We start from the raw sequence: 22,342 nt of genomic DNA, 5'->3' as shown, positions 1-22,342 counted from the left end.
AAAAATGGGAGCAGAATCCTATCCAGTTGGTTCTGTACATTTCCTGTGCAATATTTTATAAATATACTCCCCAAATTGGAAAATAAACTCCCAGCATGCACATGATATTCAAGAACAGTGTTTTTTATCTAAGTCTCATGAGATGTTTAAATCACAACATATGGACAGAAGTAAATTGCAAACACCTTGAAGCCATTAACGTCTGTGTCTTCTTTTATCTGATGTCTGCTTTGAGTGTCAACGCTAATGATGAAAATTCAAGCCACACATGATTTTGTTTTACTCACTTTTTGAAAGATGAGAGGAACTTTTATTCCAGGAACCTTCTTCTGGTCGTTTTCCAGCAGTACCGTGAGTGGGACTCCAAAAAGACCATTTTCTGTTTTAAAAAGATGTAAAAAGAAAGAGAGAAAGTGAGCTGAATAAGCAGTGTCTTACTAAGCACTACAAGTCATAAGATACTTGTCAGCCAACTACACTGTATGTTTACCTCGTCCTTTGGTTCTTTCGGTTCGGTTCCTCTTTAATTCTATACCCAAGGCATCATAGAAGGCTGTTAGTTCAATCAAAGAGAGATAGCGAATTTTCTTTATGTCTTCAAGAGATAGGTCTCCAACCTCTGTCAGTCCAAATCGGGTTTTCCGAACAATAAATTTCTACAATAAATATATGTAAATAGGGTTTTATTTTAAAAATGTTTGAGAAATGTTCAGTTTTTAAAATTACTCTTTGTGAAGAAGTTTTTTATAAGCAGACATGTTGTGGTGATTGGATAGGTGAGCTGAGTCAGAGGTGAACCCATGCTCCTCCTGCATGTGGTCAGGGCCACTGTGCTAATGACCTACTTTCATTTGAGATGTAAAACTACACGCCTGATCCTTTGTGCTCAATTACAGACCTTTTGGCAATTTTCACAAAAGCAGAGATGTTCACCTTTATGTCCTGGACATATTCCAATTTTCAACAATTACCTACTCTACATTCTGACTAAACTTTCCTTTCTTCCATAACGTTGCTTGGTGCTGTTAAACAGCGGCCACACTTCTATGTGTTATTTGCATAATAATATAAATTCAGAGAGTACTTTGAAGGAAGTGTAGTCTAGTGATCTGAGCACATTACTCAGAAGCAAGAAGCCTTAATTTTTTAATGCCATCTAGGTGTAACCCATGTCAGCTTGGTGTCGCACTCTGTCCCCCTCTAGAGGCACCTAGACCAGCCAGTGATTGATGAGCCTGCTACAGCACTGGCTAAAAGAGATAGGTCTTTTATCTCATGCAGTAGTAATGGCTCATGCATTTAGCTCCAGAGGTCCCAGGTCTGATCCTGGCCGACAATGACTGGGATCTGCCGGCATTACACAGGCAGTGACTCCAACTTATTATACAGGACTGCTTTAGGGTGAGTAATATGATACTGAAATGTTAAAAGGCCAAGGAACACTTATGAAAGTAGAATCCATGGATCATTTACATGAACTGAATGCTACTTTGCAATTTTTGGGACATGAAAATAGGAATATTGTTGCATCGGGCTATGCAATGTTTCACCACGGTATTCATGCCATTAAAACTGGGGGGAAAAAAACCAATAAAAGCTTTTTCACATGTTTTGACATCTTTATCATTATCATCATTATTATAAAAACTTTTCCTGTGCATAGCTTTGTGGAGCTTTGGCATCATTACATAATTCAAACCCGTTACTAATAGTCATAAGCACCTAATAAATAAACAGTGCTACAAGTCATCTCTATTCTTTGGGGATCCAACCTAGATCTTTAGGGTGGGGTTGAAACTACGGATGTGAGTACAACCCTCTCTTTTAATTAAAATGGATTCAGATTCAATGCCCTAATTTTAACTCATCTCTCAATAAAAGCCATCAAACAGAGAATCAATATTCAAGGAAAAGGCAAACATAAATGATACATCTTGCATTGTGCTCTAAAGGCAACAGAAGACAAAGCTCTGATAGACCACAGAGAAAGTGAATTCCAGAGGCTAGGATCTTCAACTCTCCATTCCCAGTATTCTTTAAAGCAGGAGATGATCGTAAACAGAGGGGAAATAGGAAGCACTGCAAGACACCATCATCTTCTTGGGAAGATTGGAAAGGATAGAAAATGACATCAAAATCTAAGCTTGTATTATTTCATTCATAAAGATATGATAAGAGATTTTGTAATGACACATGATTAAAGCGAAGTAAAACAGCTGATCTATCTCAAGTGTGAAACAAAAGGCAATCTCGTTATTTGCAATGTTTACGTCAGGTAAAAAAAACTCCAACAGATCATATTAAATCATTCTGAAAATGTGGGGGGGAAAAAGATTTTTAATGTACATATTTTAAGGGGCATGGGGGGGAAAATAGGGAAAGAGAAGGCCTCTTTGTAGGCCGCATTAGGAGGGACCAAGAAAAACTAATTAAAAAAACACTACAATGATTTTCCATGGTGGACTGTTGTCTCCTAGAGGTGTTTTGATGTGATGTAGTCTTAACATTAGGTTTGGGGTTGTGTCTCTTTGTAAGAATGGCACTGGGAATTTATGGCATAGAGCAGAGCAAACCACAGAGTAAGAAAAATATACAGTATTAAAGTTGGGATAAACTTTGAATTTACTTAAGCTCTGTGGGTTTTAGAAATTAGATTCCTGGCATTTGGCTCAAAATAATATGTTGCATCAGTTTACTATCTGACACATCTTCTGCATGGGGGATTAGGTACTGTATTTGGATGAACTCGATGTGCTAATAGGTTTTTACTTCTCCAACATCTATGATTACTTTCCATTTATTATGTTTCCAGAGTTTCCAGATTGTGCAATTTGAACATAGCTCTGTGTAGGAGTGGCGTGGAGGTGTATCATCCCTTGGGGAGCATTGGAAGAGATTGTACTTAAGGAGGCAAAATTTCTCCCAGGGCTGCTTAGTTCTATGTGTGTGTGTGTGCAGACACTACATGTTATCCTCAAAACCCACAGTTTTGCAATCAAAATGGTCCTCTTCAAACACATTTGTGAACTTCTCTGAAATTATTCTGTTGTGTATCCACCTGCTGTACACTATTTGTCCCAGATTGCTCTGCCATGCCAGTTAGGAAGTTGGATATTTATGGTTGGAAGAGTGTGCGGGATAGGTAACATCTCTAGCATTGGGAGTGGATTGTTATGGTGAGGTTTAGGGGAAGGTTAGAGGTATTCTATTAACAGGAGCAAGGAGGAATGTTCAATGTGCCAGGACCATACTAAATAGGGAGACAATTTGATCCCCCAAATTATTATCACCACACAGCAATCAGATAGGCTAAAGTAGTCGGCACTCCATGTCATTTGTAATCTACTTGATACATATTACCCCACTGCAACATGGAAACTCTAGTTGAGGTTCCTGAGGTCTTCTCCATTGGTGGTGGTAGACACGCACAAACTGATTGTTCTTGGTCAATTCAGTGTCCATGCAGACGACAACTATTCTGGATCAGAATGGCTTAACTCATATGTCTGTCTAAAGTCTGAAGCTAGCGTTTAAGATTACATCCTTGTCACAGACGGATCATGAAGTCCTCCAGTTTGGAGGTCAGAGCACATATTTCCTCTCAAGATGATGGACCTGTTTTAATGGTGAACCCTTGGAAGCTGATGGAATCCATAAATTGCCAGCTGGCTTTGAGGGAGAATGCCATCCAACTGATAGACCACACTGTGCATACCTGGCTGGACAATAGAATATTCTTCTATCCCTGACTACTGATCTGGTGTCTCCTATGTTGTACCTGTGCCAAATACTAATCTGAGACAATCCGTGATACTAACGAACAGAACCAAGGGTGACTCTTCATCCCATGTCTGAGTCTAGCAGATCTCAGGCACAGAAATCTAAAATCCATGTCGAGAAATATAGAGAATCTGAATGTTTATAATAAGGAGAAGGGAGGAGTCCAAATGATAGAGGAGGACTGCCACTGTCAGTGCCAGTAACTGTGAAAAGTTTATGGGTAGGTGACACAATGCAATACAATTTTTAAATATTGGGTTACATGTGTTGTATATAAGATGTGTCTATGACTAAACACACACTTCACCTTTGGTATCTCACTGGGAATGCTGTGTGGTGGGCCACCAACAAGCACAGCAGGAAGCTTTAACAAATATATAAAGTATTAACACACATATATTGAAGAAAATCCAATATATCTTAAGGGACTTCACTGTGCTGTGGGAAATAAAGCAGGAAATGAATGGCGTAAAGAAGAACTATTGAGTCAACATGAGGGGTTTAAACTTACAGGCAAAGCAGAATCATCCTTTTTGAATTTCTGTTTGTTCTGCCGTTCTCTGTTTTTTGGGACCACTGTAATGGATTCTGAGAAAGAAACCTCATAGGATAGCTCTTCTGTTACTGATGGGCTGTCTTTATCTAGTCCATAGTCTAGACAGCCATTAGCTGAAAACAAGGAAGACTATATATGAATACCGAAGGTTTGTTTGTGTTCAATGCAGAGACATTAAAAAAAATGGCAAACAAAACAAAAAGCCTGTGGAAGTGTTAAGGGGAGAGCTTCAAAGAGGAATTTCAGCATAACAATAATGCATGTTCCTGTTTTTTCTGGAGGAAATAAGCCCTCTTGTACTTTCTGAAATCAAAGTCCTATTTTTATTTTAGATTTATTTGCTGTTGATTTTTGTGCAGAAGGTGATTAAACTGTAATTTTCTGTTTATCAGTAGAAGAATCATCATCATCACATTTGTGCATAATGATCTTGTCTATCCTGACTAGGGAAGCTATTTCTGCATTTGTCCATTGAACAATCTTTTTTTTTAAAAAAAAATATTATTGCTATAAAAGTGCTGCTAACACAGTTTCTCTGGTCACTGTTGCCTAGTCTACACTGTTATTTTTTCTTGCAATTTCTCACCGTTGCTGCTTTTGGTGCATAAAAAATAAAGTGCAGGCACAACCTGTGTAGACAGGGCTCAGCATGCTACAGTCTGGTTTGCAAAGCCATGACAGCCCTAGTGAAATTTCTAATAGAATCTAGGAACCAAAAGACAAGATGACCTATTGCTCTGTTATAGAAATTAGTTGTCCACTGGAATTAGCAGGTATAAGATGGAAATTTCTACTAGGGAAATGCCCTATCGCCAGAAACTTCAAAGTGTACTAGCCAAAGTGTTGCCAACTTTCATGATTTTATCATGAGTCTAGTGATACTTAAAGTCCCAGCTCCTGGATTTGTGGAATTAGGTAAGAATCTCAGCTTAAAATAAAAGGTAAGTTTTTAGCCTTCATGGTTGCAGTGGAAGCTTAGAAATATGACCCAAGTGCACCCTAAAGGCTTAGAAATGAGAAGAAGAATAAAGTGAGCCCCAAATATATTATTATCATTATTTAAATCTTATGATTTTAAAGCCAAATTTATGATTATAGGGGGCCTGACTCATGATTTTTGAACACTTGGGGTTGGCAATATTGGGAGTTCAAAATCCTTGCAATACAGTTACAGCATAGACAAAGCTAGCTGTTACGTTATTTACAAAACAATGTTATGGCTGTAGGTCCCAGCAATATGCTTACCTATTTTGAACTATAGTGCAGACTGGGCCATAGATTAGAGAGATACTAAGGTTGATATTAGTTTAGAACAATGTCGACAGTAATGTAGTTGCTAATTTGAGCAGAGCAATCATTTTCATTAGTGCTACCAAGCTCAGGCTGGGGCAACTATTTAAGGAATAGCCAAATGGGCATAAACATAGTAGACTAGGATATTATGATATAAACTAGAAAAAATAATGAGTTTTTGGGACTAGAGAGAAATTATTAAGGAAAAATTCATTCAAAATTTCCTTTTTAACGATTTGCCAATATCTAATAAGACAAAAACAAAATATGGAACTACAAAAGTTGCACAAATGCAGCACCATATTCATTTGCTTGTATCTTATATCCCCACTCCCAACCTTTCTTCTGTTTGTGTCATTTAGGTTGCACGGCTTCTAGGGCAGGGATCTATGTTTGTAAAGTGTCCAGCATAACAGGGCCCCAATTCAAAATGGGGACTGTGAGCACTACCATGATATAAAGGTTTATTAATAATAGTAATAATCTTGAAGGAAAAGTGTCTCAAAATATAAAACACCAGATTAACCAGATGACCCCAAATGGTACTTTCTATCTCTCGTTTCTATGATCAAGTGAATATTTGTTACAGTTTGGCATACTCACAGCTCACGGATTTCCAAACTGGCTTCTGTCCTGGAAGCTGGATACCATTAGAAGGAACTTGTGACACTGGAGCTGTCTCATATGTGGGCTGATGGGCAAGGAAAAATAATCAGACTGCAATGAAAATAAATGCATGTGGACAGAAACTTCTACAACTCAATCAACAGCGTCTCAATCACATCTTGTGTTTTTGTCACTAAGTTTAAACAATCCATTCTGATTTGCCAGGGAGAGATTTTCATTACCCAGCCTGTGCAGTTAATCTTCTTCAGGCTGTAGATGTGGATCATGTTGAGGTCAGTGAGTATTGCTGCAGCTCTACACAGCTAATGAGTTCTGCCCTATGTAATGACTGAAATTAACTAATGAAATTGCTTCATGTAACTGCCGCAAGTTAAAGGTTCTTATCAATTTGTAATTCATCTTGCTTTTAATCACTGTGGTCACATCCTGCAAGGTGCTCGGCACCTCCTGAAAAGTGCTGAACACATTCAACTCCCACTGAGGGTCTGCAGGAATTGAGGGCATTCAGTACCCTGCAGGATTGGAACTTTAACAAGTAATAAATGGATGGCCAAAACCAGCTGGAAACACACTTCAACATTTCTCATCCCTAGGCTACACTCTGTGGAAACAGGGGTTACATGAGTAACATGGGTTCTTTATCAGAGAGCTGCAAACAAAAAAATTTTTTTTAAATTTCTTTCCTATTGTTTAGTTTTGTTTGTTTTTGCACAGAAAATTGTTTTGTATCATGTAAAAACGGTGTGTGTGTGTGTGTGTGTGTGTGTGTGAGAGAGAGTTGAAAACAGTGGTCGAAGGTCAAAGGGTAACTTGACACATTTTTGTGTGCTGAATTTGCCCTTGAGATCAGCAGCTTTGGAATGGATCCTGTGGAGAATCTGGAGCAGGACGGCGTGTGCAAGGATGAAGAAAGGGCAGAAGTATTAAGAACAATTAGAAGGGTACTCGGTGAAATCAGCTATATTGCCTAAAACCTTTGTTATTTTCCTTGTGCTGTTCTCCATATCCGGCTGGGAGCCTTTAGAATGGTGTTATTTCTCCCATACCCCTGATTTTCCATGCTCCCCAGTTCCTTGAGGCTCAGCATCACAGCCATCATCTTTCCAGTGGAGGGGTGCTGATGGGAACCCTGCTGAACCTATTAATGCTGCTCTTTAGACAGCTAAATAAACCATTTATCAACATGAGGTGATGTCTTCCCTGGAGGCAGAAAACATTGTCTTCCCAGTTTGAAGTCAATGCATAGGAGCAGTACTCAGGCTGATATAAAGTGACAGATATTTAAAAGGAAGGCAGATCTTCCAATTGGAAGACTGAAATAATGTTGCAGTTGTTTTATACAATCTTATCCTTTGAGTTATTTGGATAACAAAGTCAAATGTAAGATGAATAAAATCTCTCCTGAGATAGTCCATTTAGTAGGCTACCAACCTGATAGCAAACAGGATTTGAGTCACAAGGTTTGAACATAAGCCATTAAAAGGCAAAGGCTGTGTAATAAAAAAAATGAAAACCGGTAGCATGATTTTATGATTTTGAAAAGCCCAGTATTAAGAGAAAAGTTTTCTGACAAGCTGTCCAAGCTGTGTGACATGCAAAAGGTAGGCAAAAAAGAGAAATGGTGAACATGAATTAGATTTGTAAAATCCTTCTTGTCTTGATAACATAAGACATTATAAATAACACAGGGAAAGCTAAGAAGGCACACTGTCTGCTGCGTCCAGTTTCTGCTGGGCATACAGGTACGGAGAGGCAAATTGTTTTGGATTCAGTTATGGCTCAATTACTCTTTGCCTCAACCGCAGTGTAGGTTAAAGCAGCCTGCAAGATGCTCTAATATGTGTCAGCTGACTATAGTGCCCTATAAACAATGCTGGGATTAACTAAAGTGTATCCATTCTGGCCTCTTGCCTCCCCACCAATAAAGGGAGGGACCTGTAGGAGCCACCTCCAAAGGCTCCATGTGAGCTGGGGACTCCACCATGACAGGGGTATCTCGACAGGGGATTTACAGGAGGTTTCTGCCTATTGTACCACTTGAGCAACAAAAAGGGAGCAGATTGGGACAGAGACCCTTGCCCATTTTTGTTATGATTTTTATATATTGATAGTGTCCCTTACAAACAAAAGGTTAAAAAAATTAGAAAGCTCATTTTCCAGTAAATGTGCTAACTAGTGGGCCAAATTCTGCCTCCAGTTACATCTGTGCAATACCATTGACTTGGATGCGGTTCCAGTGAAGGCAGAATTTGATTCAGTTTAGGTGTCCTGATTCTGGACCTACAGTTGTTCATCAGATGGAACTCAAATAATTACGGATGCTCAAAATGCCTCCAGTGTTTACTTGCACTATTGTGCCCAGGAAGAGGAAATCTGAATAGCACGAAAAAGGTGGAGATGGAAATGTTCATTTCCTTTAAAGGCTTTCCACTACACAGAGGATGTAAAAACAAATCATCAGAGCATCACAAAGGCAAAATTTTAATGTCAGCTCTGCAATCAAGAGACGTAAGGACTAAAGAGACGTTAGTGTTAAAGTTCTGTTCAGGATGCTACTTGCCTTTGCTTTTTTGATAGATTCATAGTTTCAAGCATTGTAAGTGCAAATATCTTTTCATGCAAATGCCTCTAGTTTAGTTAGTGATTGATTTATTTTTTTTAAATTGGGGCCTGGTCCTGCATGCAGTAAACTGAGCAAAACTCCCCTGAAAATCAAGAGTTTGATCAAACTGGATCAAAGTTTACTGGATCAAAGGTCAGGTCCTTCATAAGTATGGAGCTCAATATGGTCCCTAAAATGTATTAAGTAATCTGCCCCTCCCTCAATTTTGGACTTCACCGATAGGTTGCACCAGGCACCAAACTGCCTGGTTTTCAGATCTGTTGAGCACTTGCAGCTCCTTTAGACCTTAATGGAAGCTTTGGGTGTTTAACACCCAGGAAAATCCAGCCTTAGTGACTGATGTGCCATAGCATTTAAGCAGTGTATATTATGGCCTCAGTTGTGCCTGATGTGCATAGCTCTCTTTTAGTGGCGGGACAGAGTTGTGTCATCCAGGGGGTGCTCTGGGTGAGATCACTTCAAGGAAGCACAATCCTCCTTGAAGCTCCAGGGAGCTCCTGGATGACGCACCCATTGCACCTTGCTCTAGAACAGTGGTTCTTAACCTTTCCAAACTACTGTACCCCTGAAGCCTGAGTCCCACCCCCACGGAGCTGAGGCATGTGACTTAGTTTCATGGCGCCCCTGTGGCTCCAGGCAATTGCCTTTCTTGCCACCCCCAATACCAGCTCTGCACTTGCGACCCCTCTAAACCCCCAGGTTGAGAAACACTGCTCTAGAAGGATGTAACATGTTTCCCATTTCTGAGCCAGGCTAGCTCTTCTGGCCGGGACAGAGGCAGAACAGGACTGTGCTAGTCCTGCTTTCTCACCTTTAACTGTGGGGTGGTTTGTGCTCCTTTGGGAGCAGTCCTGTGCTCTGTAGAGTGAAGTATCTGTAATTGTGGCTTCTCTTCTGGTGCACCCACCTCGGGACCAGTCACAATCCAGCCTGGTGCCTGATTGTGATCAGAGGTGAACCTGATGTTAAGAGCTCCAATTCATTATGCAAGAGACTGAGGCAATAGGTTTCAGATGAGTCTAGAAACGCCGTTTTTCCTTCTCTATGCAGTGTAGAAAACGTCACTAAACCTGTTAATTTGCCCAGGATGCTTTTTTCTCCTGTTGTCCCTGCTCGCTGACAGCGAAGTAATTAAAATTGAAAAAGAAAGGCAGAATGCTCTTTTGGAGGGTTGGGGTATATGGGGAGGAGGAGGGGGGAAGCAAAAAAGCAGGGAAGACAATTTTTCTTCTACAGGTGATAACTATTCATGCAGCCTAAATGCTAACAATTTGTCTTCTTCTTCTCTTGCCACTGGGCAAAGCTAAATGAGTCACACTCATAAAAAGAAATCTCACCTTGGGTGGCTCTTGTGGTTTAATCACCCTTTTCCTCATCATTACTAGCAGAAGATAGTAATCCATCCTATATCCCTCTCCTCTGGGCAGCTGTAGTGTTTACAATGCCTAGGGGACTAGATGAAGACTGCACCTCTTCTTTTAATGTAGAGGGTTACAGAAAGTATAATGTGGAGAGACTAACTCTTTCCATGGCACCTGTCATTTGAATAATTAGTTTTGTAACAAAGAAGTAGGCTAAGGTGATTAAAACTACTGCCTGGCATTTCAGACTAGTACACAAACACTTGGAGAAAGGATGATTTATATGGTACCAGTGATGCAGCCAAGGTACATCAGTCATTGTGGACTAAACTGTCAGCATTCCCTACATTTCTACTAATCACCAGAGAGGTGATAAATAAGAGAGTCTTTCACACTCCCATAGCAGCTAGTCATGTAGGGGGAGATTTTCAATGTCACATAGAAACAACTGAGAGCCCAACTCACACGGACTTTCAAGGGGAGTTTGGTGCCTGGCTGTCCTTGTGCCTTTAGAATTCTCCCCTATAATCTCTTTAACTAACAGAGGTGACTGTGTAAAATATGGCTGTGATTGCACTAAGTGTTTAGCAGTTCAGGTAGTACTTTGCAGAACTGAACAATTTCAGAGGAAGAAGGAATGAGAAGTCCTAAGACTGCCGTAACAGTTACTTTTAAAATCTTATATTAGACTTCCACAATGCAGGGCAATTAGATGGGCTGAATTTTTAAAAAAGTTACTTGTAAAATGCAAACTTGAAGGGCATGCCTGTAGTACAACTCTGGAACTTCCACTTCTTTAGTGAGACACAAGAAAAAGACCAGCAGATCAACAAAAGGTCATCAATACCCTGTGCAACAAAAATAACTAGTTTTTTTTTCTGGTGACTGCTTTTTATTAAAGTAATTAAACTTCATCTTGCTTCAGAAACTACACATTCTGCCATACATATTGTATCTAATAACTTTCATAGGGTGACTAATATACCAGTATCTCATGGGGAAAAGTGACAAGATGCCCCAAGTTTTAAGACAGGCCATAGATATTTGGCCTAAGGAAAACACCTAATGTTACAAAACTTGCCATAAGATCTTTAATGTCTGTGCAAAGTAGTTGGGATTTTGGAATCCTAACCAAGAAACTCTACCCACAGAAAATCATGGTACTTGTAAGATGTGGTGCTCTGTCAATCTTGCTGGGGTATGAACTTATGGTTCCAGGGAGGCTAGCTATTTTAAATTGGAGACCGAGACCATTAAACTAATTCTCCAGATGTTTTACTTTTGAACTCCTAGTTTAACATGAAGCAGCTGTGCTTTGTCTTTTTAATGGACTTTTACAGGTTATTAGTGCAGAGCATGGACCTTCTGGAGGAAAAAAACAAACGAGAAAGGACTGAATAATTTCATGGAAAAAGGCCGTTTCTCACTACTTTTCAGCATTATAAGCTTCACTATACATTTTTAAAGCAGGGCTTGGCAGTTTAGCTATGACCCCCATTAAGGACAATAGGAATTACTCATTTAAATTCATGCATGCTGCTTTTGATCTTTTAGTATGTGGACTTAGGGCACATGATCAACTAAATTCATGTAAATACAATGCATGTGGATAAGCAATGGTGATTCTATATCTGTCATCAGGGACAAGTGGATGGCAGCCTACTGAAGAAATGTTCATTCTTGAACAAATAAATAATAAATGGGCTTTTATTTATTTTATTAGTGAAACAAGGTTGCCAATGAAACAATCGCAAAGATGGCTGCAGGTGTTTAACTGCTTATGCATACTTGCCTCCAATTGCTTCACTACACAGGTTTTACTTCACTGCTAAGATTGCTGAGTAAATAGAATGGGTCCTCAGAAGCCAGCAAAAATTTGCACAACTGCCAAAAGTAACTCACTGATATCCAAAAAATAAGGGAGTAAATGTTAGTCTTGATAGTGGATTGCAGAATGGAGGTTGGCAAGGGACACTGCATTACATTATAGATTAGTTGCAAAACTTTGCACCAAAATATTTTAGCTGGTTTTATTGTTCCTTTTAAAAGGAAGTACATTTGCTTATATGGCATCAAAAAGTCCCGGACTTAGCTCTTTGGGGCAGGAACCGCCATTTACTACTTCTACAATAACTAGCACAGTGGGATCCCTGGTTGAGGCATTTATATATGATAGCAATACAAATAAGAATAAAGTTCAAAACCTTCCATTACCAAGTATTTGCTACTTACAGAAGCATCATTAACTCCAAAGATGTCTCGCACATCCCTGACAGTGTGTTTGTTCTTCTTCCTCATAGTCTGAGTGTAGGTGTTGTACCTTCGTTGTACTGCGGCAGCTTGTGTGCGGGTCAGTGTGGACAGCAGGGCTTGCCCATCCTCCTCTTCAGTCCCCGAAACCAACGTAGATAGGCCCACTTCTTGCAGCCATTCAGCTTCAAGTTCCCCCTCTGTGAAGGAGTGAGACTGTTAACATGCCTTGTTTGGGGCGGGTAGGGAGATAGATTGGAAATGGAGTCTAAACCAACTGTGCTTTCTCAGGCCACAAGAGTAAGTAAATGTAGTTATGTGAACATATGGTCAATCTAGAAAACAATCCCGTTTGGCTGTCTGCACAGAAGATGTTTAGAAGAAGAAGAGCAGAAGAGTGATAATTCAAGCCCACTGAGGTGCAAAATAACAGCATCGTGAAGAAGATAGCATAGTGGACTGCCTAGAAAATCCACTAAACATTAGCCCTCATAAAAGAAGATGAATGAAACCCTTTTCAGTACCATATATGTCCTGTATGGATTATGCCATTTGACAAAAGAAGGCTGGCAATAATTCCCTCTAGTTTCATAATATCCTTTTGAGATGGGGTGACCAGTACTGCACAGGCTATTCCAGATGAGACAGGTAACACAAACAAATATGCCAAAGAGGAAATGGATTAATTTTCTCTTTCAAGGCAGAAGAGCTAGCCAATGAACTCTTTCTGAACATATTATTTTCTTAATAGCACACTTGCAGTTCCCACATGTGCTCTGATTTTCCTTCCTGATGCTACCAGAACCTACACAGATGGATAGATACAATTTACTGCACTTTGGCAGTTAGAGGCACAGAAAGACAATTAAATTGCTAGGGTTTACATAAGCGCCATTAACCTTGTTGCTTAACTTGCTTACCTTTTCACAAGCCTCCAGAAACATACCTAACAATCTCCCTGCTCTGTGTGTATGGCAATGTGACCACTTTATTGATTCAGTCGCTGTATCTGGTGCAACAGCTTACTTTCACAACAGGACTAATGGCTGCTTTTTTTCCTCCTGCCTGTGTTTGGAGCTGATGATTCTCGTGCTGCTCTCACTCCTCTTTTTGATAGTCTCTATTTTCATCTGCATACATTGCTGCTCCATCTACATCCTCTCTGTTATGTTTGGCTCATTGAAAGTTACTTGTACTCAGAGAGAAACCAGCAGACAGGAACACAGAGAGTTGTAAACACATAGAGACAGGATTTTATTCAACTACTCTAAGACCAGCCAGAACAGGCTGCACTATCCCATAATAGTCTAGCTCTGTTGCTATGGCAACAAGGTAGGCAGGACACAAAATACAAGCTACGGCAAGCTAGCCGGGACAAAAAATACACAACACTCTCCTGTTGTGATTAAATTCATGATTAAATTCATCTTGGCTCTGGACTTAAAATGTTCTTTCAAAAAAAAATGTTTGTCAACGAAGGTTGACTTTCACCGTGCTCAAGGAAAAATAGTAAAATGGGGGTGTGAACATGGTCAAAAAGACATTCTGCTCAGATGTCTCCAAAAGGTTTGGGTATAGTTTTCCTCACCATTTGTCCAGCTCTAGTTGTAGCACTTACAAATAACAGCTAAGAAGAATGACAAAACCAAAGGATGATAGAACAGGAGTGAAACTTTTATAGAAGCAGTTACTGCATAAAATTATTCAAAATAATTTTATAATATGTTTTAGATAAATAGACTTTGTTAGGGACTAGTGCCCATTTTTGGTTTTGTTTTAAAGTTATTTTCACCCAGTATAATCCTCTGCTTTCTACTTAGAAAACAGTGTCTAGGTACTATGATTGGAGCTGGACAAATACTATAGGGAGACAGACTCCTCAATGTGCAACTCCCTTCTTCTTTCAGAGAGTATTAGGGAAGGGAGGTTCCTTCCAAGGTTATTCAGGCCATTTCAGCTGTTCCTAAATTCTCATGTCACTCATAAGAATCAGCTTTGCCCAAGTGCCTCTGCTTAGCTCACGCTGCAGCCCTGAAATTAATCTATAGCAGCAACCCCAGTTCTCAAAAATGCAAAGAACCTGCATGTTGGTGCCTCCAATGATTCTATGCTTTCCAATTCCATGGCATACAGCCATATGTCTAAATACCTCACACTTTATTACTGATGGGATGACAAACCTGCAGCCAGGAGCCTCCCTCTACCAGTTGGTGAGGCTATTGTGACATCAGACCTCTGTGACATCAGGTCTCTGTGATGTCACTAACGTGCCACTTCTTCACTCCTTCATCTCTCAAGATAATTCTCTTGCCTTTGGTTACTAATGTCAATGGTATGAAAGTTCTCTGAACTTTCTGAAAACACATGATCATGCGTGAAGAATTATTTTGTCTCATAATATCATCTACATTGGGCGCTATTTCCCCTTCACGTCCTCCTCAAACAATCTGTTTCTCTTCCTTCACCATTTTCCTCAAAGATGTATCAAAATATTTTAATTCTTTTTAACAGATTTTCACATTGTTTTTCTTGTGTTTTGATCATTAGTAAATAGTATGGTATTATTTACATTTGACTTATAATTATTACTGAATATTCCAAAGACTCTTTGCCCAATATAAAATATTTTCCTAATTCTCAATAGTTAAAATGAGCACTTCCTCACTGACTGTGTTTCTGAAAGCAACAATATTCAAGATACATGGAGGTAAGTGCAGTGTAGAAATTTTACGTTTCAATCTCTTTTTTAATTCAGAGCAGAGGAGACATAAAAATCAATGAGACAGGAACGTAATCAGACAAATATTAAAGTAGTTGTGAACTTTTCAGTTAACAGCAGCATATTGTGATGTTTCTGAGAATGAAGATAATTGGAAAGAACTCAGATATTGCCTAGACTCCACAAAGGTTCAAGTACCTAAAGAGTACAATTTAATTGCATTGAATGTGGTGGTAAGCCAGTAACATTCTAATTCTCAATAAGAGTGGCATTGAAAGAACATAGTATACTGCTTTTAAAATATAACCCTAGATGTTATGTCAGGTCAGGCTACTGACCTGCAGAATTGCAGTTTGCTTTTGAATTGTAACACACCTGTGTAATAATAAACAGACATGTAGAATATCAAACACGCCCCATCTCAAATTTCAATTTCCAAATATATTAGGGAAAAAAACAGACAATTTATTTTTGAGATGGCAGAGCAAAGTGGTAACACATTCAGTATGGTTCATATTAGTGATGGGGGAATTTCAAAAAGTTTTGAAGTTTGGATGACATGAATATCCAGAAAAACAGATCCAAATAATCTCTCTTTTGTTTAGATATAATTTTGGAAGTCTCACAAAAACAGGCCCTCACAATAATACATCCAAATGATAACCAGATTGAAAATGTTTAAAGAAACCCTTTTTTCTGGATGTTGCACAACTTCCTCTTTAGGTGCTAGCTAAAACAAGGAAGAGGAGAAGCACAAGAAATTAAAGGAAACCCCCAAAAAGATTAATTGAACTGTTTCTAGCCCTCAAATAGATTCAGTTTTGGTTTGTTTCATGTTTGGGATGAAGTTTTGTTTATATTGCTATCTTAGTTACACCACTTCACTTATTTCCTATCTCTTAATGAAACACGGATAAGATCAAATGAGAAAAATCTGCTCCAGAAATCAGAGTGCCAAATTCCTGAAAACACAAAATTGAGTAAATCTATCTTTCTACATATCTATATCAAGAATTTATTTTATGTTGACTGTTAAATTCAGTAATGGAGCTACCATGGACACAGTATTATTTTGGCACATTTTCGATTCTTGATTAATACTATGGATGTGTTGGCTCAAATCAACCCTCCAGCTGTGAATCCTTCTGACTTTAAAAGAAATCAGAGTTCCAGTCCACACTTTGTGGCTCAAGCCCATTTGTACTTTAAGTATGTCCATGTTGTGAGTTGGGAGGAGTGAAGATCAGGGCATCAGAAGGCCCATCGACAGGGAGAGGCAAGGGGGCAATTGCCCAGGATCCTGGCAATTTAAAAGGGCCTGAGCGGATGGGAGGATAGATACGTATCCTCCTCTCTCCCACACCCTGCCTTAACCCAGCGTCCCTGCCACTCTCCTGAGCTGAGCTTATTTATTATGCACCATGCAGGTTCCTGGGTGGCTGAGGAAGTGGTATCTGCTACTTAGCTTCCCAGGTTCATCAATAATCTCCCTGGGGAGTTCAAGGGACCCAAGAAGCTGAGTAGCAGATACCACCTCCTCAGCCGCCCGGGAACCTGCATGGTACATAATAAATCAGCAAAAACTTCTAGTGGAAGCCCACTGAGACCTTGGCCATCCCTTTCTAAGGGGGCCATTGACTGTTCTGCCCCAGGGCCCGGAATTGCTGTCAGTAGGCCTGGGCGTCAGTGAAAGAATTTAGTTAAAGTAAAATACGAGAGGACAAATTTGGAATTCATATGCTCACCATCAGCCGTCTTGACTTCTAATAGTGTTTGTTCTTCTTGTCCTTGTTCACTGCTCTCTTTGATACTTTCCACTTCACACCAGAAATCCTCCATTGAGGTGCTATCCATGGAGGCCTGGGAATTGGAACGGCTGAACATGGGAGGATGTAAGGACTCATTGGAAAGCATCCTGTTAATTCTTCGGCACTGAGGAAGGGATTTTCTGGAAGAAGATAATAATTAAAAATGGAAACACTGTATCTCTGACTTTTTCCTGATGTTCTGCCTTCTAACACAAAGATGGAGCCTACAGTCAATGCATCAACTTACTCTGTTTGAGGGGGCAAGGACACAATGGTGGAAGGGAAGGACAGAATGATGGCAGTCTTCACTCTGAATTTTCTCATTTGGTAGTTTCAGTCACACTCTCAGGATTCCCTTTGTCGTCACTGTTTTTTGATTTCATAAAATATTTTTTTAAAAGGTTGTGGAGTGCTGACTATTAGGAGTGGATTTGGCACTGGACTGGGACTCAGGAGACCTGGCTTCTATTCCCAATTCTGTTACTGATCCTCTGTGTGACCTTAAGCAAGTTATTTTTACTTCTTAGTGTTTCTATTTCCCCTTCCAGCTTAATTCTGTCTGGTCTATTTTGCTCGTAAATTCTTCCAGGCAGAGACTGTGTTGTATGTGTACTATATACATGAGTGTCTGATCGTGGTTGGGCCTTTATGCACGACTGTAATGCACACAATAAATTATACTAAGTGTGCCATGGGATTTGGAGAGAGGATACTACTAGCAGGGAGAAGAGTCGCAAGAACTGGAGAAGAAGGTTCTGTCACAGGACCATCCAATCCTCACCTAGTTGAATGAACAGAAATATAATTTCCCTGTCTCTATCTTTTCAGTGTGTCATCATCCTGCCAACAACCCCTTATTTAAGACATCTCACTCCATACAAATGTATTTCCCTTTTCACTAGTCCCCCTCCCATCACTGTTTTCATAGTGGATTTATAAACAAAATTAGTTAATGAGAAAGAATTAACTTAGTCTTTTCCTCTTGTGTAGTTGTTCCAAGCTGAGGTGCTGGCTGTTTCTCTGAGAATGCTGGAGCACTCCCTAATCATTTGGGTGGTCTAAGCCGATTAGTGCTGCAGCCCGTAGCTGTGCTCTAGGCAGTGGGAAACAATGGAACGACAAATTCCAGCTGTGGACATTATCAGTGCTTATAAAAGACAAAGCAAAGCTGCTGTCACGTCTCTCTTTGATTATGGGATGTACATTACAGATGGTATGCTTGCCAAACATGCCCATTTGCCACTAGTCGGACGATAAAGAAGGAATTTAAGCTTTCAAATGGGTGAAGAAAATACTTTCCAAAAAGCAGAAGAACAAAAATATTACTCTGATAAATGCTCTTTTGGAAGAGAAAAATTGTAGTCAGTGTTTCCACACATTTTCTCATGAACTGCAAGTGGTTTAAACACACACTCTGACCATTATTGTTTTAATTAGAGCCAGGCACAATCACAAAAATACAAGGGGAATTCATTACATCAAAGTGGTTAAAGCTAGTTGAGTGATTTCCATGAAGCTTGCCCACTGGAGAGACCAGAGCATCTCAATTGGCTTCAGATGACTGAATCACCAGTGAAATAATCGTATGCCTCTGCGTAGAAACTGTTATCCTTGTTATTTCCATATTCACCCTTCCACCCTCCGCCCTCATGCATTGGCAAGAAACAAAAAAATGTAAATAAATCCCAGAGTCTTTAAATGCCATGTGGTAATAGTTCACAGAGGGCCCTAATAAAGTTTTAGTTATTAAAACAAAACACACCATAGCCAATCTGAGTAAGCTCAATTCTTTAACTGTGGAGGGGGAGGCATTTCGTTAGCCAAATGGATACAACTAGTAATGTTTCTGATCTGCTGTTCTAAAAGTTAATACAGAACATAAATCACATAAAAGGAGCACTTCCATAGTGACTAAACAAAGATTGGGGCCCCATTGTACTCGGCATTGCACAAACACTGATAGACAAGTTATGCTCCAAAGAGCTTATCATACATCAGTTGTTCTTAACCATGTGCTACAATGCCCAGGGTGTTCCCCCGAACAGGAGTTAGGAGGCTGTGACCACTTTACCCTACCCATAGTGTTAAAGAGGAGAGGATTCCCAGCTGAATGAGGCGATAGGTCCCAGTATAGAAAAGAACAACTAATTTAAATAGACAAGAGAAACAAGGGTTAGGAGATATAATTATTGTCTCCATGTTACAGGCAGGCAACTGAGGCATGGATAGATTAAGTGACTTGCCTAGGGTCACATATGAAGTCTGTAGCAGAACCAGGAATTGAAATCAGATTTTAAGAATCCTAGTCTAGCAGCTGCATTACAAGACCACTTTCCCTTTTCTGTAATTAAAATGCAAGTGAAGATACTTGTTTAAAAAGAGCTTTCACATGACACCATTTCAAAGAACAGTATCTTTCTTATAACCCTTTGCCAAAAATCAAGCACATGTATGAGGTCAGAATTCCTTTAATAGTAGTCATTAAAATGAATGCTCCTTTCATTCTTGCAATCAAATCTATGTTGAAGATGCAGGAGAAGGCAGGAGAACATGTTCCCAGATAACATAACTGGCTTGGATTGGACTGTCTTTTAGTCATTGTCAGGGAATTCAAACATTTCCTGCCTTCCCTGTGCGTGGAATACTGACTATGACCCTTGCAGTCCTTGAGCATCACACCAGTCTGGACTCTGACTCTTTCAACACTCAGCTGACTCAAACTGAGGCTTTTACATCACCATATTAGGAAGAAAAAGTGGTGGTTTCAACAGCAGCTAATATGGCATTTTGTAACATTAACATACAAAAAACTAAATGCAAAACAGATCAGTAGCATGGCAACAACTACAACCAATATTTACCAAATACATCTTATGTTACTGAGTAATTAACATATATTCTGAACATTAAAAAGTGCAGAACAAATTTTGAAAATCAGAATAGTCCCCCAGGAGTTGCATATCTGAGGCTTGTTACCCCACCTCATATTAAATCATGCTGTGTAAGATTCATATCAGAAGAAAGGCTACGCACTTACACATGTGTCTTATTGGTAAACAACTGAAGTTTGCTTCCAGGTGGTCCTGGTCCACACATTATTCTGAGGCTTGCTATTAAAAGCATGTGTAGAGCTCCAGCAGCCATAGTGACCCCATATATCTCAAGTAAAAGTTTTTCAAAACAGTTTCAGAAAAAAATATCCCAGGAGAAGCCAAGCAAGTCTATGTTCTTCATCACTTTTAATTCATTCTTGAAGGACACTGACCAAGCATTGACTCATCACACTGTATATGAATGCTGTCTCCAGAGTAACAGCTCAGCTGAGGCTAGGGTGATCAAATAGAAAGTGTGAAAAATCGGGACAAGGGGTGGGGAGTAATAAGCGTCTATATAAGAAAATGCCCCAAATATCAGCACTATCTCTATAAAATTGGGACATCTGGTCACCCTAGCTGAGGCTAAGTCACCAGGGAACAATGGAAGCAGTCAATCCCACCTTCCAGTCACTTTCTTCATTCAAAGGGGCAGATATTTTGTTTTTCTTGCTGCCTCTCAGGCAACTTAACTACTGAGCTGATCCTGTTGCTCTTTAAGAAAAAACTTGAAAAGACTTAATGATACAAGAGTAGTGGTTGTAAAATTTAAGCTTCATCTATCTTAGTTATCCTCTTTTCCTTTCCCATTTTTTTTTACCAGCAGGCAGTCATGAATTGATCAGATAACAGGTCTGACCAAAAATTATGAGGAGAAGCTCATGCACTGACCTTCTGGACAGAAGTAAAGGCAGTGCGGAAAGTGCAGGGAGAGAAAAATGAGGCTCAAAACATCAAACAAATACTACAGTGATGCGACTAAAATGGATTAAATGGTTTTCAGAGTTGGGATTTACAAAACTTGCAAAAGGCAGTGAAGAAGGTAAAAGAACTACAGTGGAAGAACTTGCTGGAGGGCCGTGCTCCCACTCATCATTGATTACAGATGTTAGGGTTAACTGCCAGTAATGAGAAATATGACGGTATCATGAGAAAAGTTTCCACTGAAAACACTTTTGCAAGGAAGCAGGTTATTTCCATAGAACACAAGGGTACGGACAGAGTTACCCTCTAACAAGGAAGTAATGTAATGGTGAATCAGACCCTCTATATGTACATTTTATTTTCTGTCTGTAGGAAACCAATGTACAATTTAGAACTTAATCACACACATTGGTTTTTAATACTGTTCTGTCAATCCAATCAGCAACTCTTTTCACATCCCCCTGGAAAAGATAAATCAAATCAAACACAAAGGACTATTTTGTTGATACCTAAACATTGTTCAGAGTCTGAATAATGATAGGTCAATGCTTGTATTTTCAATTTAATTAAGTGATGGGCAGTGATGAATCTATAAAACAGAAGAAGAGCAATGAAAATGCTTTGTACTCAAAAGTTGCATTTAAAACTTGTTCATACAAAAAAGAGAGGGGCCATCCTTCTTGTGTGGATTGAAAAGCTTTGTTTCATTTGACCGCTGAGCACGCTGCACCACAAATTAGTCTCCATAAACACTGACGGGAAAAGGTAATTGGAAGATGAAGAGTAAAGGCTCTTAGAATTGCTGTAGCATCAGGAGCTATTGTCACATACAGTATTTATCAATGAAGTGTCTGAGCAGCTAGATTATCTACTGAGTGTTATCATGGCTTCAATGGCACAAAAAATGCTGTAGAGTAATGTTGAATCTGGCCTCAAATCTCTTAATTCCTGAATTTCTCATATATACACAGAAATGCACTTCCACCCCTTCAGCCCTCTCTAATTGCCTGTTTTTGTTTTTGTTTTAAAAAGGCTTTGTAGTGGGCACTTAAAGTCATATAAGAGACTTTCCCCTATTAATTGTGAACCAACTTCATTGTAAACTGTTAGAAAGCTGACACTTTCAAAATCTACTGTCAGAGACGGGTGTTGTTTTTCAAGAGAACATACACAACTGATACAAAGTGTCTCTCAGATCTATGGTGCAGATATCCAGTGTAAATCCCTATTTTTGCCTTCACTTAGTACTGTTCTCCCTTTTGACCCGAATATTCACGGTCTTGCAGGTTGTTTCCATTAGAAGGAAAAATGGATGAGTCAGCTATTTATTTGATGTAATCCTGTTTATTTACAACAAATGTACACCAAGTCCTGTTTCCTTGACCATAGTAGGAATTAAACAACAGAAGGCAGTTTCTTTGCCCACATTTCCAAGCCTCTTTCCAGCTAGTTTTCTGCCTAGAAAGCTCTCTTTACTTTCTCTCAGGGCCTTGCTTCCACTGTTTCTCTTGCTGTCTACTAGGATTTT

At 39.5% G+C, this 22,342-nt stretch overlaps 1 protein-coding gene across 3 annotated transcripts in view; it reads right to left on the bottom strand.

Annotated features, from left to right (window-relative positions):
• ARHGAP28 (Rho GTPase activating protein 28) overlaps positions 1-22,342 on the bottom strand; it is a 93,038-nt gene that overhangs the window by 29,496 nt on the left and 41,200 nt on the right. For all 3 annotated transcript variants that reach the window (XM_067547563.1, XM_067547573.1, XM_067547582.1), the window contains exons 2-7: positions 16,955-17,157; positions 12,473-12,690; positions 6,233-6,320; positions 4,292-4,449; positions 491-656; positions 288-379 (exon numbers count right to left, since the gene is read on the bottom strand). In XM_067547563.1, the coding sequence (XP_067403664.1) occupies positions 288-379; positions 491-656; positions 4,292-4,449; positions 6,233-6,320; positions 12,473-12,690; positions 16,955-17,157 (925 nt within the window). The remainder of the gene's footprint in view (positions 1-287; positions 380-490; positions 657-4,291; positions 4,450-6,232; positions 6,321-12,472; positions 12,691-16,954; positions 17,158-22,342) is intronic.

The sequence above is a fragment of the Emydura macquarii genome, unplaced genomic scaffold (genome assembly GCF_026122565.2).
Source record: "Emydura macquarii macquarii isolate MOO-44397 ecotype Brisbane River unplaced genomic scaffold, CSIRO-AGI_Emac_v2 contig_212, whole genome shotgun sequence".
NCBI classification, from domain to species: Eukaryota; Metazoa; Chordata; order Testudines; family Chelidae; genus Emydura; species Emydura macquarii.
Note: the sequence above shows the minus strand (reverse complement) of the source record. Positions and strands in the feature narration are given on the sequence as shown.